The 17142-nt window shown below is 35.6% G+C and overlaps 1 protein-coding gene and 2 long non-coding RNA genes across 3 annotated transcripts; all 3 read right to left on the minus strand.

Annotated features, from left to right (window-relative positions):
* Positions 1-7631: 7631 nt before the first annotated feature.
* Positions 7632-10047, minus strand: LOC148585222 (uncharacterized). Its single transcript, XR_015912046.1, has 4 exons — positions 9661-10047; positions 9514-9571; positions 8607-8703; positions 7632-8083 (listed from the first exon to the last, which is right to left on the minus strand). It is a non-coding gene; the product is annotated as an uncharacterized LOC148585222 (long non-coding RNA).
* Positions 10048-10146: 99 nt separating this feature from the next.
* On the minus strand, positions 10147-11063 carry LOC148585223 (uncharacterized). Its single transcript, XR_015912049.1, has 3 exons — positions 10987-11063; positions 10530-10672; positions 10147-10338 (listed from the first exon to the last, which is right to left on the minus strand). It is a non-coding gene; the product is annotated as an uncharacterized LOC148585223 (long non-coding RNA).
* Positions 11064-12675: 1612 nt separating this feature from the next.
* Positions 12676-15779, minus strand: LOC148585224 (putative disease resistance protein RGA3). Its single transcript, XM_088516666.1, has one exon. It carries the CDS (start codon positions 15769-15771, stop codon positions 12676-12678), a length of 3096 nt encoding a protein of 1031 aa, XP_088372792.1. The 5' UTR covers positions 15772-15779.
* Positions 15780-17142: the final 1363 nt, after the last annotated feature.

Consider the following 17142-nt stretch of genomic DNA (forward strand, 5'->3'; position numbering starts at 1 on the left):
AATCGTTCATGTTTAATAATCTCATATGGCGTACTTGATTTCGTGGGAGAAGGTGATTCGTCCACACGAAACGCCAATTCAGTCTCCAAACACCCCAAAGTGAAAAGCACATTTTTCTTTTCAGTCAGGAAAAATTACCACTAGGAATTATTGGAACATAAAATACTAATAATTAAAGCAGTAGGAATACATCCAGTAATCAAGAAAAATTATATACTTTAATGCTATGAAATAACCTTATTTAAATTAACCAATGTTAATTTAATAGTAAATTTCAACCTACCTGTGGGCAAAGGTGCATCACGCATGAAATTTACTCTTTATTAATAAGACTAATAAGTTTAGCATTAATAAATAAAATTTTCCATACCTGTGGGCCTAAGAGAAATTTTATTTTCAATGTTAAATTTACTATCTTATTCTAATTAACTCATAAAAATAAAAACGTCCCTGTGGGGATTGGCAAATTAAATTTATGAATTAATTACAACACGATGTTAATTTTCTTTATGAAGTTCATATATATAATCTTGATGCAATTTTCATTATAAAATCGGGATGCTGTGGCTCTCCCAAAAATTATTATGACAATTACGACTTCATTAACATCAAATTTATTTAAATTAACCAATGCTAATTTAATAGTAAATTTCATCCTACCTATGGGCAAAAGGTTGCATCACGCATGAAATTTACTCTGTAATAGGACTAATAAATTTAACATTAATGAATAAAATTCTCTGTACCTGTGGGCTTAAGAGAAATTTTATTTTTAAAGTTAAATTTATTATCTTACTCTAATTAAGTCATAAAAATAATAACGTCCCTGTGGGGATTAGTAATTAAATTTATGAATTAATTACAACAGGATGTTAATTTTCTTTATGAAGTTCACATATATGATCTTGATGCAATTATCATTATAAAATCGGGATGCTGTGACTCTCCCAAAATTATTATCATAATCACGACTCCATTAACATCTAATAACTGTATAGATGCCAAAACTAAAGTTTCCAAGAATAAAAGACAAAACCAACATGTCAGTGGGTAAACAGTATTTTTCCAATGTACAACCGGATAATGTCTCAGGTAAGTGAGGGGGCGCACAACGGCACACTTAAGTCCCAAGACTTGCCTTGCCAGAGCTTTTCGATTGCAATTTTGGATAGTACCATAAACATTCACCAACACATGAGGCTTAGTTAATTATTCTCAAGTCCAGGCATCAAACAATTTATATTTAAACAATTAAAATAATAAATATATCCTTGACTTCATGTATTAAAGAAACAATAATTTAATACTGAACAATTTAAATCATAACATAAATAAAAATGTAACATTAAAGCATCATAAATTGAATAACCTAATGGTCTTTAAGTGACCTTAGGACCTTTATCCCTCAAGAACCCAAGTTCTAAACCCACTATATATGGCCCAAACCGTTTTCCCCTTTTTTTAAAAAAATCTGAATGGACTATTATATTGGGTCTTTCTTTATCGGGTTGGGTCACTTTATTGGGTTACGGGTCATACTTAATTTCCAAGCCCTTTTTTTTTTTTTTTTTTTTTTGGACTGGGCCAATGGCCCGCATACTGACCCGGTTTCCTTATGGGTTAAAAAACCCTACCCAGATCCTTAATTCCCCAACCCGGAAATACCCCAAACCTAGCCGCCGCCCCTTTCTTCTTCTTCCTCATGCCCCGCTGCCGCCGCCTTCTTCATGCGCTGGCCACCGGCGCCGCTTTCTTAATGCGTCGGCCAGGCTGAGCCGCCTCCTTGATGCGCAAGCGGCCAAAACGACAGGCACCCCGTGTGGGGCTGCCGGCCGTTTTGTTTTTTTTGTTTTCTTTTTTTGGTTAGCCCCGGTGAAATGGCCGCCGTTCTGGCCAGAAATCGGCAGCCCGTGTGGGTGCCGTTTCTATCCATCACAGGCAGCCCCGTATGGGGCTTCCACCGTCAGCATCTCACCTTATACGGCCAACTCTGCTGCTGTCCTCACAGGAGGCCGTGATGGCCGCTGCTCTAGTAAGCTGCAGCCTAGCAAGGGTTGGGCCCATGAAACCCCATCGTTGACCTCCAACTTTTCTACACCAGCGGCTGCTTCCTTTATGCGGCGAAACGCCGCTTGTGGAGGCCAGGGCAGTGGGTTACGGTGGCCAAGCAGTGGCAGTGGGTGAGGCTAGAACCAGATTTTGGTAAGGGTTCTCGTACAGGGACAAGAAGGGCAATATGGTCAAAGCCTCTCCAAAGACACCCAAAAATTGTTAGTTCTAATCCAAAATAGAACAATACGTGCAATACCAATTCAAAAATAAAACACTCACAGTGTTAAAATTGCATGTTTTGTTCCAATCAGATTATCAACAATAAAACTAAACGATATTCACAAATCGAGCATAATAACACAACTTAATGCTGAGCAAATATGGCACAGAGTTGGCTATGATACCACATGTAAGAATTCAATATATAATTAAATGCTAATTGACAATAAAATTAGCAGCGGAATGAATAATTATATAAATACCTCTTACCATGCTTTGTTCAAGCCAATTGAAGAATAACTTCACAGAAACAAATCTGGAAAACAAAAAATATTGAGAGGTTCTTCTGACCTATGCTTACCAGTGAGTGCCAATTGATGGAATATACATGCCTTATTTATAGGTAGGTCAGGAACCCTCAATTAGAGCGGTTACCTTAATTATTCCTACCATCAAGGAATAAAAATTAAATAAATACAGCTAATTGATTCCATCAAATAAAATCAGTAATGAAATCAAATACTTGTTCCACAAGAATTAAATCAGCAATTTAATTCAGAATATTTGATTGGAATCAAATACTTGTTCCCCAAGAATTAAATCAGCAATTTAATTCAGAATATTTGATTGGAATCAAATACTTGTTCCCCAAGAATTAAATTAACAATTTAATTCTGAATATTTGATTTCAAACAATAAGCTTTAATTGGAATAAATAACTGAACATCGTAATTATATATATTTTATCATTACAATAATATATATGACATAAGGGACATACTTTAAATGGAATTTCTTACAGATACAAGTAAGCAAAAAATGGAAAAGAGAGGACATATATACGGCTGTGTGGGTCTGCAGCCGTTCCTTGAATGCTGGAGTGAAGTGAGGGACAAATCATGGAAGTAGATTGAATCATGGGAGTTCGGCTGCTGTTGGCTGCTGTGTGTGCTGCCTCTAACAGTGCTTGAGGTTTCCAAGGCGAGTAACGCAATTCAGTCCTACAATGGCGGCACCACAGCCATCTCCTTCATCCGTGGAACAAAAGCGCCAAGGAATGAAGGTCGAGATAGACACTCTTGCGTCATCAGCAGCGCCAGAAAGTGCTTCTGATTCCTCACCAAACATAAGCGCCAGAATCCACAACTTCAAATACAATGCTCCCTCTGTCACCATCTGACTCGCCTTTGGATGGTCCTGCATCATCTCTATTATTCCTTCAACCGAATCCACTCGAACCTCTTTGACTGAATCTTCAACTGAACCGCCATCCTCATCAGCTCACAAAGGCAGTTCTCTTGTCAGCATCCTAATGGGTTTCAGCTTCGTAATGATGATGCTTCAGGCATAACAATCATTAGATAAATTCTTCGTGAGGAATGCTGTTGAGTGATTTCTGTGACCAAGTTTTTATTTTACCTGATGCATTTGGTAGACAAGTTCATGACAAAAGTGTTCAATATTAAATTACGAGTAAATACTAAATGAAGTAATGCTATTTTACTTAATTGTTGCTGAATTGAATTAGTTTTACTTGTATCATCAAGAAACTTTAGGAGAATATTTGGGTTTCTTCTGTCATAGGATCCATGCTATCTTTTCTTAAGAAATGGTTATTTAGTACGTAGGAACAGGAATCAACCTTAAGTAGACTAATATCATAGGATCCGCATAACCCACACTTATGATAGCTTCACTCATTTCACAGTACATTCTGGAATACCAAAAGGGAGGCCCATCTTTGTGCCATCTTCTTCTTCTTGTTGTTCATATTTCAAACAAGTCAGTAACAAGGTAACAGGCAAAGGAGAGCAGAGAACCAATATCATATCGATCACATGGGTAAAGTCTAGGTCACCTACCACAAAATGGACTCACAGTAGACAGCTGCACAACTTAAAAAAAAAAAAAAAAAAAAAAAAAAAAAAAGGATGATTTTGGACTCAATTCTTTCAGTTGGCTCCAACAAATTTGCACTACATAAAATTCTGAAAACATAAAAACTAATGTCATCAATTAATGATTAGGGAGGAAAACTTAATAAAAAAAAGTATATACATTTTAATAACCTAGGTTTTTTCTTCCTCCATCTCCCTGTTGAGAGAGCAGCCGCCTCCTTTGTGAGGTTTTTCCAGGGAGGAGATATGGAGTTTTTCTCCATTCTCCTCCCTCTTCTCTGTTTATATTTCTTAGTTTTGTTGTTTTTTCCTGTTGTTTTTGCTGTTGTGCAGTCCGACCAGACCAGGAGCTCAGGCCTCCTTCATCCTCTCTGATCAGCCTCCATTCCGTCGCCGTCCGCTCACCACTGTGCAGCGCTGCTCGCCTCCTCAAAACTGGTTGGGTTTTTAAATATAGTTTTGAGAAAAACTAGATCTAGCCACTTCGGTCAGTTTCCCACCATGCAACATGGCCATGCGCGTTTCTCTCATATTTTACTTCTTAAATCTTATCATCATCTAACCATTTTTGTACCATTCCTAGCTAGTACATGCTAGAGCATATGTGTTCGACTTTCACAATAAGAATTTTTATGTCAAATTAGTGTAAACCACAATGAATCTCACACATATCTTGATGAGGCCGTGTCAGACATTTTTTGCTCAAAAAAAAAAACTCTAACCAATAATTTTCAAATATCTACTGAATTCATGGGACTTGGTCACCTCGTTGAAATAAGACAGTAAAATTTTCATAATATTATAAACTACCAAACTTATTCTAAATCAAGATTTAGTGTTTTTTTTTTTTTTTTTTTTTTTTTTTTTATATGAAATAAGCATTTTTTATAAGATTTTGACAAAACCCTTACTAATTAAACAAATTTACGTATTCAACTTTTGCTTATATATCATCTCTAACAAATAATATGATGATGCATTTAATTTTTTTGTGATATAAAAAACTTAAACTAATAATCATTTAATTAATACTTTAAGAGTAGGTATAGAAAGAAAACGTAATAGAGTGGTAGTAGAGCAAAGAGTGAGATGAGAGATCAATAGATTATAAAGAGTAGGAGTTGTGAAGGAAAAGAGGAGAAGGAGGAATTATGAAAAGAATAAAATTAGTTTTACTATGTTTAATTACTTGTAGAAATAAAGGTATATATATTTTTTTGAAAATTAATTTATATAATTTATTCACATCAATTAAGTTAAATACTCTTTATAAAGAAAGTAAGAGGTTGACCATGATCCTGGATTTTTGGGCTTGCTTGACACAGTTTCTAAGCAAAAACAGGTACCCTTTTCACCTTTTGATTTGAGTAAACTCTGTTTTGGTCATGGATAGCAGCAGAGGCCTTGGTAACATCCAAAGGTATTCAAATATTTTTTGTTTCTTCACGTCCAAGTTAAGAGAACAGCCAAAGAAGACGCAATTAATTTCTATCAAACTAAAATCCGGTAGACTACTTAAACTGAGCTATAGCCTCATCTAGCTCCATCAAGGCATCAAATTTGATTTTCCAACCACAATATCGATATACCTTTGGAAAGATCAACAAAGCAGCAAAGACGTCGTATTCTTGGAGTAGTTAATTGGACTAAGAAATCAAGCACTGTTGTGAAGAAATCAAATGTGGAATGAAAAATTGTACTGATGAAAGTAACGATATCTAATTCCCAGCTTCTCAATTTATTGCATTATTGCAGAGTGAAGAAGTTAATTTAGAATTGGCTCCAAATCTTAAATAGTGCTTCAATTGGTTCTGCACATGAAATCAGAAGCTCTTCTAAATATGAAAACCCTCAGAAGTGACTGAGGAAGAAGGAATAGCATTGGCATATACTATTGGTATACACATCAGATAAAAGAGAGAAACATATACCAAGTCCCTTGTTTGCGTCTGCCTTCTTAGCCGGCCATACTCGGTCTCTTTGAAGAATTAAGGCTGTCTTATCCAAACAGATTCCAGTAATCCGCACATGATTCCCACAACCCATTTCATGAATTGCTGTCTCCTAAGCATGCGTCCATCAAAAAAAATCAAATAATAAACTCAACAATAACTCAAAATTACCAATGAAATTAAATAGTATAAGTATAAGTTCCATCCTTGAACGAACCAGCTAGCAATTAGGCCCCAGTAGCAATAATAATGAAAATATATAGTTCGTCCAAATCGTTTAACACGATCTGATCTACTTTTGACACTAGAAAATTCAAACAGGGCAATGCAAAATTCATATTGATTTATTTATTTTTTTTTATCAAAAATTACGTATTGGATTGACTTCCTGGTCTATCATAAGTCTGTCATTTGCCATATCTTCACTATACTAAAACCAACTCCAAAGACCAAACAATAAAACATTTGAAGCGAGCATTCACTTGAAAGAAAAGCAACATGTAAGGTTTCACTTGCAATGTTCAATGTTGTTTACACTAGCAAATAGGGGTGGAGCTAGCAATTATAGTTTGAGGGGCAAAAGTACAAAATAAAAATATTTGGGGGGACATATTCTATTTTTTCTTTTTAAATTCTAAGGGAATTTTATAAAAAATTTGGGGAAACATGGGGCTTGCATGTAGTTCCGCCCCTACTTGCAAAATCTAACTCAGCAACGCAAGCGCAAGAATCCACTCCTACAAATACAATGCTCCCTCCATCGCCATCTGACTCGCCTTTGGATGGTCCTGCATCATCCTCTATTATTCCTTCAACCGAATCCACTCGAACCTCTTCAACTAGATCTTCAACAGAAATGTAACAACTACCAATGAATGAGTTACACATTAATTTAATAAGCCTCTATTAATAAAAGAGTTAGTATACCTATTATTTCTCTAATATTTAATTAAAATAGATAGTAGAATAGAGAATTTGTTAGAGTGACTATAGAAAAAGCAATGGGTAAAATGAAAATTTGTACTTTTTCACTAGTCATTTTAGCTATTGTTGCTGGAGAGGCTCTCACGAAACTCAACTCTTAGGTACGGATTACGAAGCATTTTTTCATTAAAAAACAAAACACAACTCATGGGGTTTAATTGAAACGGAGCGTTTTGTATATATAATTCAAGACTTGTTTAAACAGCATCGTTTGCAACTGTGTATTGTCTTCTTCGTGACTGGCCTAATTTTTGAAACAATTTGAAACAGTAAAACTGAAATTTTGAAAGTTTGAGAATCATTTGCCGCTTACAAATGCAGGTAATGTCGATGCCCTCATGTCTCTGATGAGTAGTTGAGGGTGGGTATTTAGGATATTCAAAAAACAAATTACTAGAAGCAAGGGAAAATAACCTGACGCTTAAAAAGCTCAACCCCAGCACAGGCTGCCACTAATTCAGAGATGATGATCAAAAGCATTTGTTAAAGACATGTACCCACTTCCTTTCAACAACTTAAATTTCAAAGCATTTGCATATTTTATTGTACACAAGATGAGCAGAAATCCACAAGAAGTTCTAGTCACTATGCTGTCTATACATAGATGTTGCACCTATTTACATCTCTGACCCTAAGATACCAACACAGAAGTAGTTGAAAACAATTACATAATAAACATAATAAAAGAAACACCATTGCCTTGCAAGTAGCATGAACCAAACCCTGGGTGTGTTCAATTTTAAGCAACTGGAGGGCGTAATACATGATCCTGTGATGTGTCAACTACAGCAGGTGCCATGAATTGCCATGTTGAGACAACCAATGAAAGGCATCAGCTTGTGCAGAAAATGTACCCAACATTGCAGAGGGATGAGGCAGGGAGCCTGGTTGAGCACTCATTGCTTTCACTTGCTCCTCCTACTTCTCTTTGCCAGCCTTGAGCCTCTGCTTCTCATCACGAAGCTCATTCTGCTCGGCCTGCACAAGGAAAGGGAAAGCTAATATTATACCTTGGCATCCTTTTACATGTTGAATAAGCAATATTGTGCAAATTTTTGAGGATAGACTATCAAGCGGTTCAATTTGCTTTTGCTCATCTCCACTATTAAGCCTATTGATGATGCAAGGCCATGTGTCAAGTCTCACCTATTAAGGAAAAATTGAAGTCTCACGTGAAAGGGAAATGTTACATCAATCAGGAAATGCAACAACTAAGGCCATGTGTTAACAGAACAATTGAAGGGGTAATGCTGAAAGTTCAACTGTACAACCGTTGTCTTTTGACTCTTTGGTCAAGTGTTAATTAATATCATCGAAAATTTTAGAAAAAAAGAAGTTGACATGCTGTTAATTAAATCATAATGTTCAAGATATATACCAATTATTTATAAAGATAAAAAGTAATTGCATGCAATTTATAGGTTTCTTTTTGTTGAATTGAAACGTTCAGAATTCACATATATGGAGAAGATGATATAATGAGGAAAACAAGACAACTTACAGAAAAATGAAATTAGTGGGTGATATGCAGATCTGAAAGTATCTCTATGTTAGTATTCAAAGCTCTGTTTTAATATATTCAAAGCTCCTATTGCTTCCTGCATAATCAGATAAAATAAAATCAACATTGTGCTTCTAATCCAAACAAAGCTATCAAACACATTTTAAAAAAAAAATATAGAAATCTGGATAAATGCCCAAATGATTATTGAGGGGGCACCACTTCCAGCTCTACCTCTTTCCCAGGGTTTCCTTTAAGAGTGAAAAAAAAAAAAAAAAAAAAGCCTTCACTTTAGACTCCTCCTTTCTTGGCCTCAGTTGTGAAATGAGACTTTTTGAGTAAGGAGTGAGTTGAGTGAAAACAGCACGATATCAAGGCAAGTGGAAGTGGAAGCATGGAAACCAAGATGAAGAGGATGGAACAATTTGATTGATCACTACAAGCCCAATCCTGAAGATGCTATTCCAGGAGTATTGTAGTTTCCAGGTTTGGTTTTCCAACCACAAAATCGAGATGCCTTTTAAGAGATCAACAAAGCAGAAGAGGCATCACATCGATCCTCAACGCAGTTTGGAGTGAAAAATCATGTTCCAGTAGATTTTGCTTCTTTTTTTTTTTTCATCTGAAATGTAAATTTCATCCATTCATTCAACAAAATCTACATTTGACACTGAGAAATCCCAACACAGTAATGCAAAATTTGTATTAAATTTTTGTCAAAATTTGGGATGGGGTTGACTTCCCTGATCTATTATAAGTCTTTTACCTAATACATGATGCTACCGTTCATAGAAATTAAATTGCAAATGGAAACACAAGAAATATTTAAAAAGGAAAAGAAAACAATACTGGAAATGCCATTGAAGTGAAAGTTAGGAAACAAAATGTAAAAGTTAGAGCTTTGTACAAATCTGATTGTTGGCAAGGTTCGAAGAAGCGTCTATACGTAAAACCTTCAATTGTTCCTGCATATGAAATCAAATATGATATATATCAAAAGCCTCATAGAGTAAAACGAAGAAGAAAATTACTGTCTAATTGAAGAATTAAACACCTGATAAATTTGGCAAGTTTGGCTTGCGTTCCACTCTATACCATTACCATCTCCGCCATTTTGAAAGTTTGGAACGTGAGCAATCTTTGGCCAATCCTCTCCCATTCTTTGTTCACATCTTTCCTCCAAGCAAGGACACTTCGCAATTATCAAACGACGTAAAGAGGTGAGGCGGTGCATACCTTCGGGCAGTGATATTAAATTCGGACAATTTACGATTCCAAGCTCCTAAAGTGAAGTGAGATCGCCTATCCACTCGGGGCAAAGATGCCAAACTAGGATAGTCCATAATTTGAAGCCCTTGGAGAGTGGTAACATCTCTAAGCTCTCTTGGGAGAGAAACCAATTTGGAACATCTATTATGGATAGATGACCAAATCTTGTAGGTCCAAGGCGTCCTACGCCATCTTCATTCTCATTGCTGATAAGTTCCTTGCAGCGAAGAATAGACAGATTTTCAAGTGAGGTGAGATGTTGCAAGAGGGGAGACATGGATATTCGCATTTTACAACAATTGAGATCAATATGAGCACTGCACTAACAAGAGACACATAAACAGAGTGGATGGCTAACATGATCTTCAATTCCAGTCAGCAAAACAACTGATTTCACTTGAAGACAAGCAAGCATTCTCACTGCCTTTTGGGATTAAAATGCTTTCAAGCAAGTGGAAGAAACCTGAAAATGCAAAATACTTGTTAGGTGGCATTTAATGACAGCTAGGATTTTTGATCATGTCTTTTAAGTTCTAAATGCTAATAAAAGTTGATCAACAAATTGTAGGCAGAATAGTATTTAAAAATTCAAAATAATATGGTTAATTGAATGTCCACTCTCACAGGCTCAGCATGCTTGCAGCATTTACTCACCCGATCTTCCTCATCATGAAAGTGCTTTGTATAGATTCCATTGTTTTGAGTACAAGTGAGGCTGACATATCCCAGAATATTGTAGAAATCCCCCAATGATTCTCACATCCACTTCATCAATTGATGATTTTTTATGCAAGTCTCTACTGACCATCAAAAAACCAAATAATAAACTCAACAATAACTCAATTTTCCAATGAAAACAGTAAAAAGGTAAAATCAATCCATCAACAATGACTCCAGTAACAATAATAATAAAAAGAATCTCTCTAAATATGCATTTAATTATGAGAATACTAAGAGTTATGCGAAAAAATTTATTGAGTTTCTATGAAAATTTGGGATGGGTTTGACTTCCCTGGTCTATCATAAGTCTTTTATCCAATACCGATCACTGGCATTTAAACAGAGGATTTGTAAACACATAGAGAGAGAGAGAGAGAGAGAGAGAGCATACTTCTGCGTCACTCTCTGCTGATTCCACATCAATGTTGAAATCAGCAATAATATTGATGATTTCTACCAATAATCCAGGTCTATCAGCTGTCTCTATATAAAGTAAGTTGTAAATTGGAGAGAAAAATGCATAATAAGACGATGGATCAATGCACCCATTCTTTGCAAACAATTATCAAACTTCATTCAAAGTATGACCTCCTCATTGGTCCACAAGAAAAACATAAAAATGAAGAACAAATTATAAGCTAAAGGACAACTTAATCATAAGTAGCAAACCTCCTCTTAGATCCATCTTCCTTCACTTGTATCTGAGTTACAATATCGCATCAAGCTGCAGAACAAAGTCACATACTTCAGTTCAACTTTGTAAAGTTACAAAAAAGCACATGAAATTGAAGTTGGTTAAGCTAACTAGATCATAGCCATGAAAACTCTAATTGATCCCCACTGTATTACAAATTATACTTTCTATTGAATAAGCCTCAACCATGGCACCACATGGAAAAAGAGGAGAATATTTGATCAATAAACAGAGGACTAATCAATGGAGCCAAACTTGAAACATCCTCTGAAGAAGATGGGAAAACATGATCAAACAGTTGCTGCTCAGACCTGCAATTTATGTCAGTTTTTATCAAAATTATGTAACTATCACATACTCCATTCAAAACCACAAAGCTGTTCCCATTTTTCTTGTTCATCAAATAACAGAGGAAAGCATAAAAATATAAATGGATTTCCAAAACATATTATCTCATCAAGGGACATAAGGTATCATGCATTCAGAGTATAAGAATAAATCTTAAATCTACCCCATAATCATAAGATACCGAAATATTCTACATTAACAAAATGGATAATAACTTCTAATTTTCAAACACTAGTTGTGCATGTCCAGATTTAAATATCAAGATCGTGCTTCTAATCCAAACAAAGCCATCAAACACATTTTAAAAATCAGAAATTCTCTAAAATCATAAATCAGAAATGCTTCAATTGCTTCAATTGTTTCTGCAAGTGAAATAAGGAAGAAGGAATAGCATTTGACATTTTAACATTGGTATACGTATCACTAATACAATTCCACCATTAGATAAAAGAGAGAAATTCAATTATACCAAGTCTCTTTGAAGAAATGCATTTGTCTTATCCAAACAAATTGTAGAAATATCCACATGATTCCCACAACCCATTTCATAAATTGCTGCTTTCGATAAAAAGACAAAATAATAAATTCAACTATAACCCAAAAATTTTCAATGAAAATAATAAAAATGTAAATTTTATCCGTTCGTTCAACAGAATCTACATTTGACATTGAGAAAATCCTAACACAGTAATGCAAATTTGTATTAAATTTTTGTGAAAATTTGGGATGGGATTGACTTCCCTCATCTATTAATTATAAGTCTTTTACCTAATACGTGATGCTACCGTTTGTAGAATTTAAATTTCAAATGGAAACGAAAGAAATGTTGAAAAACTAAAAGAAGAAAACAATACTGGAAATGCCATTGAAGTGAAAGATAGGAAAAAATACTATAAATGTTTGAGCTCTAGACAAATCTGATTGTCTCCAGAAGCGTCCATACGTGAAACTAAATGCTTCCTGCATATGAAATCAATTAAGATATATATCAAAAGCCTGACAGAGTAAAATAAAGAGGAACAACAAGAAGAAGAAAAATTATTGTCTAATTGGTGACTTAAAAACCTCAAGATATTGGCGACCTCGGCTTGCTATCCATTCTTTGAGATTACCATCGCCGTCTTTACGAAAGTTTGGGACGTGAGCAATCTTTGGCCAATCCTCTCCCGTTCCTTGTTCACATCTTTCCTCCAAGCAAGGACACTCCGCAATTGTCAAACGACGTAAAGAGGTGAGGCGGCGCATACCTTCGGGCAGTGATATTAGCTTCGGACAATTTACGACTTCAAGCTCCTGAAGTGAAGGGAGATCGCCTATCCACTCCGGTAAAGACGCCAAACTAGGGCAAACCATAATTTGAAGCCCTTGCAGAGTGGTAACATCTCTAAGCTCTCTTGGGAGAGAAACCAAATTTGGAACGCCAATGATAGATAGATGACCAAATCTTGTAGCTCCAAGGCCATGTGCGCCATCTTCATTCTCATTGTTGGTAAGTTCTTTGCAGTGAAGAATAGTCAGATTTTCAAGTGAGGTGAGATGTTGAAAGAGTGGAGAAATTGATATTCTCATTTTACGACAATCAAAAATCCCCAGGGTCTCAAGAGAAGTGAGGTTCTGCAGCCACTCTAGTGGCAGATATTCAAGTTGCTCTAATTCTAAAAGATAAAGATACTTCAATTTGGAGAGATCGAAAAGGGGAGAGGGAGAGGAGGGTGTTGTTAGAGACATCATAGGGCAATTTCGTATACATAAAAAAGAAAGGGAAGAAAATGAAGGGAATAATGGAAGATGATCTGTTTCCCTCATCTTTAGCCATCCCCTGAACTTTGGCAAATTAACAAGTATGAGAAATTTGAGGGGAGAAGAGGACACGTCATTACCATCATTGCTTATGTACTCCAACTCACTTAATTGACTAAGAAAAAGACGCTCGAGAAAAGGCAATCGGTCCAATGGTGGGATATGTTGAAGCCATTTACAATCCGATATTAGAATAGAAGTCAAATTTGAGAGCGAGGACACCCAACTAGATAACCTCACACCTGCATACCCAGCTATAGATAATAATTTCAAATTTAGGTGCGGCCGAAGGTTTTGCAATAGTTGTTCATCATTTGCAATTGCCTTATCACTTTCATCACTAGGTTCTGGGTCCCACTCTAAAGTCAGCCATTGAAGATGTCGCTTCCTCTCCAAGTTTGCAGCCTTTGCTTTTGATGGAGAATATCTCGAGTGCTCTAAACCCTTGATCCATAAGTCTCCTCTCAACTCATCTAAACCATCTAGCTCCCCTAGCCCACCTTTTGGCTTGGAAAGAAAACTTTTTTTCTTTCCTAAAATGTATAGCGACAATGTTTGGAGAGCAATCAATTTTCCCAGTCCATGAGGCATATGAGTCAAGCTATCACACCCTTCTAGCCCAAGATGCCTAAGGCTGATTAAGTTTCTAGTCTCTTCTGGTAATTCTTTAAGCCCACGACAAAACTCAAGTCTTAGTGTTTGCAAATTCTGCAATTTAGTTATAGAAGCAGGGAGTAGTTTGATATCTTCATTCCTAGACAGATCTAGAAATCTTAAATGCTCTAACTTTCCAATGGAATTCGGCACTTTTTGAATATTCCACCGACTCAAATTCAAAGCACGCAAGCATTTAAAACTTGAAATAAGTGTATTAGAGACCGGCTTATTCAACTCAAGTACTGAATTGTTCAAGTTAAGCACATCATCAAATCCTGGAAGTATTGGAATGCGTAGAAGAAGTGTTCTCATTTTGTTAGGCTTGGGCAAAAGAGCAAGAATATCTGGTAATGAATCTGAAGAATGAAATGCCACATGACGAGTTCTTCCAACTACTTTTTCTCTATCTGGATATAAAATTGTGCACTCCTCACCTGCTACTGACTGTGCAAGATCGTGAATAAGGTCATGCATTTTGCACTTTCCTATTTCACCAACTATATCTCTTTGTACGTCTTGGAAAAACGACCTCCAAAGCAAATCCATAAAATATTCACGACCAATATCTTCAAGATGTCTATTTCCATATGATGAATGAAGAAAGCCTTGAGCTATCCATAACTGAATCAACACCTTCATTTCAATTTCATAATCTTTTGGAAACAACGAACAAAAGGCAAAACATTGCTTCAAGTGTGATGGGAGATGATCATAACTCAACTTAAGTATTGGAAAAATATCATTTTCTTGTTGAGTTATTTTGTAAAGATCATGGTTTTTAAAGTACAACCAATCATCTTCTGAATTTTTGAAATATAATAGACTCCCAATGCTCCTTATAGCAAGAGGAACTTGTGCACACTTTTGTATGATCTCCCTTCCAATTTCTACTAGCTTTGGATTATTTGGCTCTTCCCCGTTTTTAAATGCCATTTTCTTAAATAAATTCCAAGAACTGCTTTCAGATAAACCTCTCAAAGGATATGGTGAAACTGTACCTGTAATCTCTGCAATCTTTTCGCTACGTGTAGTAATCAAAACTTTGCTTCCTCTTAGGCCACCCACTAACAACTTTTCCAAGTTGGACCATGTACCACGATTCTCATTCCACACATCGTCTAAAACAAGTAAATATCGCTTCCCATCAATTTTTGCTCGAAGCTCACTTTGCAATGGATCCATCTCAAGGCTTTTAGGTCTCTCCTTAGTCGTAGATTCTATAAGCTTTACAATGATAGTTTTCACGTCAAAAGGATCAGAGACACATGCCCACATCCTCAGGTCAAAATGTCTTTGAACCTCCTCGTCGTTGTACACATACTGCGCAAGCGTGGTCTTTCCTTGTCCACCAATCCCAACTATGGGAATTATGGAAACATTCTTCTCATTCATATTGGGATTGAATAACAGCTTTTTAATAGACTCCTTATCATCCTCTCTCCCAATGACATCTTTCCCATGTACAAATGAGTGTGTATCTTGTCTTTTCATGTGCTCAAACTGTGTCGCTGTGGTGTGCTCATTGAAGCCAAATTTGATCCTATCAGTTGCAATTTCATCCAGTCTTGCCCTAACTGCCTTGATCCTATGACCCATTTTAAAGCCATATACAAGCTGGTTCGATTTGGAAAAGAAGATGCGTACCTGTAATACTCCCAAATATTTAGTACGGTCCATTGCGAAAAGTTAAACATTTTTTGGGCTATATGTGTAATTAAGGAAAATATGAAGGTCATGTTTGTAATTGTTGTAAGTTTAAGTTAGAGTTTTTTTTTTTTTTTTTTTGGATGTTTTATTTACAACCATCCATTCCAATCCGTTCATGGTGATAGTTTTAGAATTCCCTTACCATTGAATAGTTGGGTTTATAATGGGGGCCGATAATTTATGTGACTTTTTCTAGACGCCATTTGCTCCTTGGAAAGATGTCGCAACTTAATTAACCGTACATTTTTTGCATATGGTTAGTACTCTTACAAATGAGACTGTTTTTGTAAGACTCTATTTATAGCAGTTGTAAGGATAAAGAAAACAGACAAAACAATGGAATATAAAAGCATCTATATATGTCAAAATGATACATGAAAACATTGTTACTGTAACGTCCCATATTTGATATAAGTTAGTATGAGTTTTAGCCCAATGTCTTGGGCTTTAGATATATGAACCAATGTTATTGGCCCTAGTGAACTTAATAAAAATTGGATCAAAGACCCTAAAAGAGATTATAAGAGATAATTAATTTCTTAACCTAATGGACTAAACCATGGCATAGTCTTATCCCTAATGATGGGCATAATTTAATGTTTCATTCATAATTTTGTAAGATGATAGGTTATAACCAGAAAGCAATTTAAGTCTATGTGTACAAGATGTGTTGATCTTTTTGGAAGAAAATATTGTCCTTTAAAAATGACGTTTATAATGATGTTCATTCATGAAATAGACATAGGATCTAATACCAAAAGCCAAAAACCAGAAACTTTTATAGCCAAAAACCTCTTTTCAATGGCTCATTTGAGTGGTAAAAACCTTCTAAACATAACCCTCAAGCGGTGTTAAGACTATATCAAGAAAATAAGTAATTTCTCATATATGGCATCAAGAAGAGCTTTGGGTTAAATCTGGAAATTAAACTTTCAGTCCATGGCATGTTTAGGTGGGTATTTGATCCAAATTTCGTCAAGTTAAAAACCTTAGATATATGTGTTGTGGGTCAATGGGCCAAGTGACCAGAGTGTAGTGCTCTAATTTAGGTCCATTTAGTGAGTTGTGGCCTTATCTGGTTTACCTAGTTAGGAGGAGGTTCAAATGGGCCATTTCTTATCCAAGCCCCCATAAAATTTTTTTTGAGAATTTTGGAAGAAAACTAAACCACTTTTTTATTGAAATTTCAAGATTAACCCTACTTTCGTTTATTTATTCAAAAGTTATGAAAATATTAATAGAATGAGCTCCTAGAATATGATACATTTTAAGGAAAAAGAAAACTTTATGTTCGGACCATGGTACAAAAAAGAAATAAACATTACAAATATTTTTTAATAA

The sequence above is a fragment of the Corylus avellana genome, chromosome 5 (genome assembly GCF_965113065.1).
Source record: "Corylus avellana chromosome 5, dhCorAvel1.hap1.2, whole genome shotgun sequence".
In the NCBI taxonomy this organism is placed as follows: domain Eukaryota; kingdom Viridiplantae; phylum Streptophyta; class Magnoliopsida; order Fagales; family Betulaceae; genus Corylus; species Corylus avellana.

Excerpts from the sequence above, each read along its gene's own strand:
- LOC148585224 (XM_088516666.1), bottom strand. The coding sequence starts at position 15,771 with ATGGACCGTACTAAATATTTGGGAGTATTACAGGTACGCATCTTCTTT.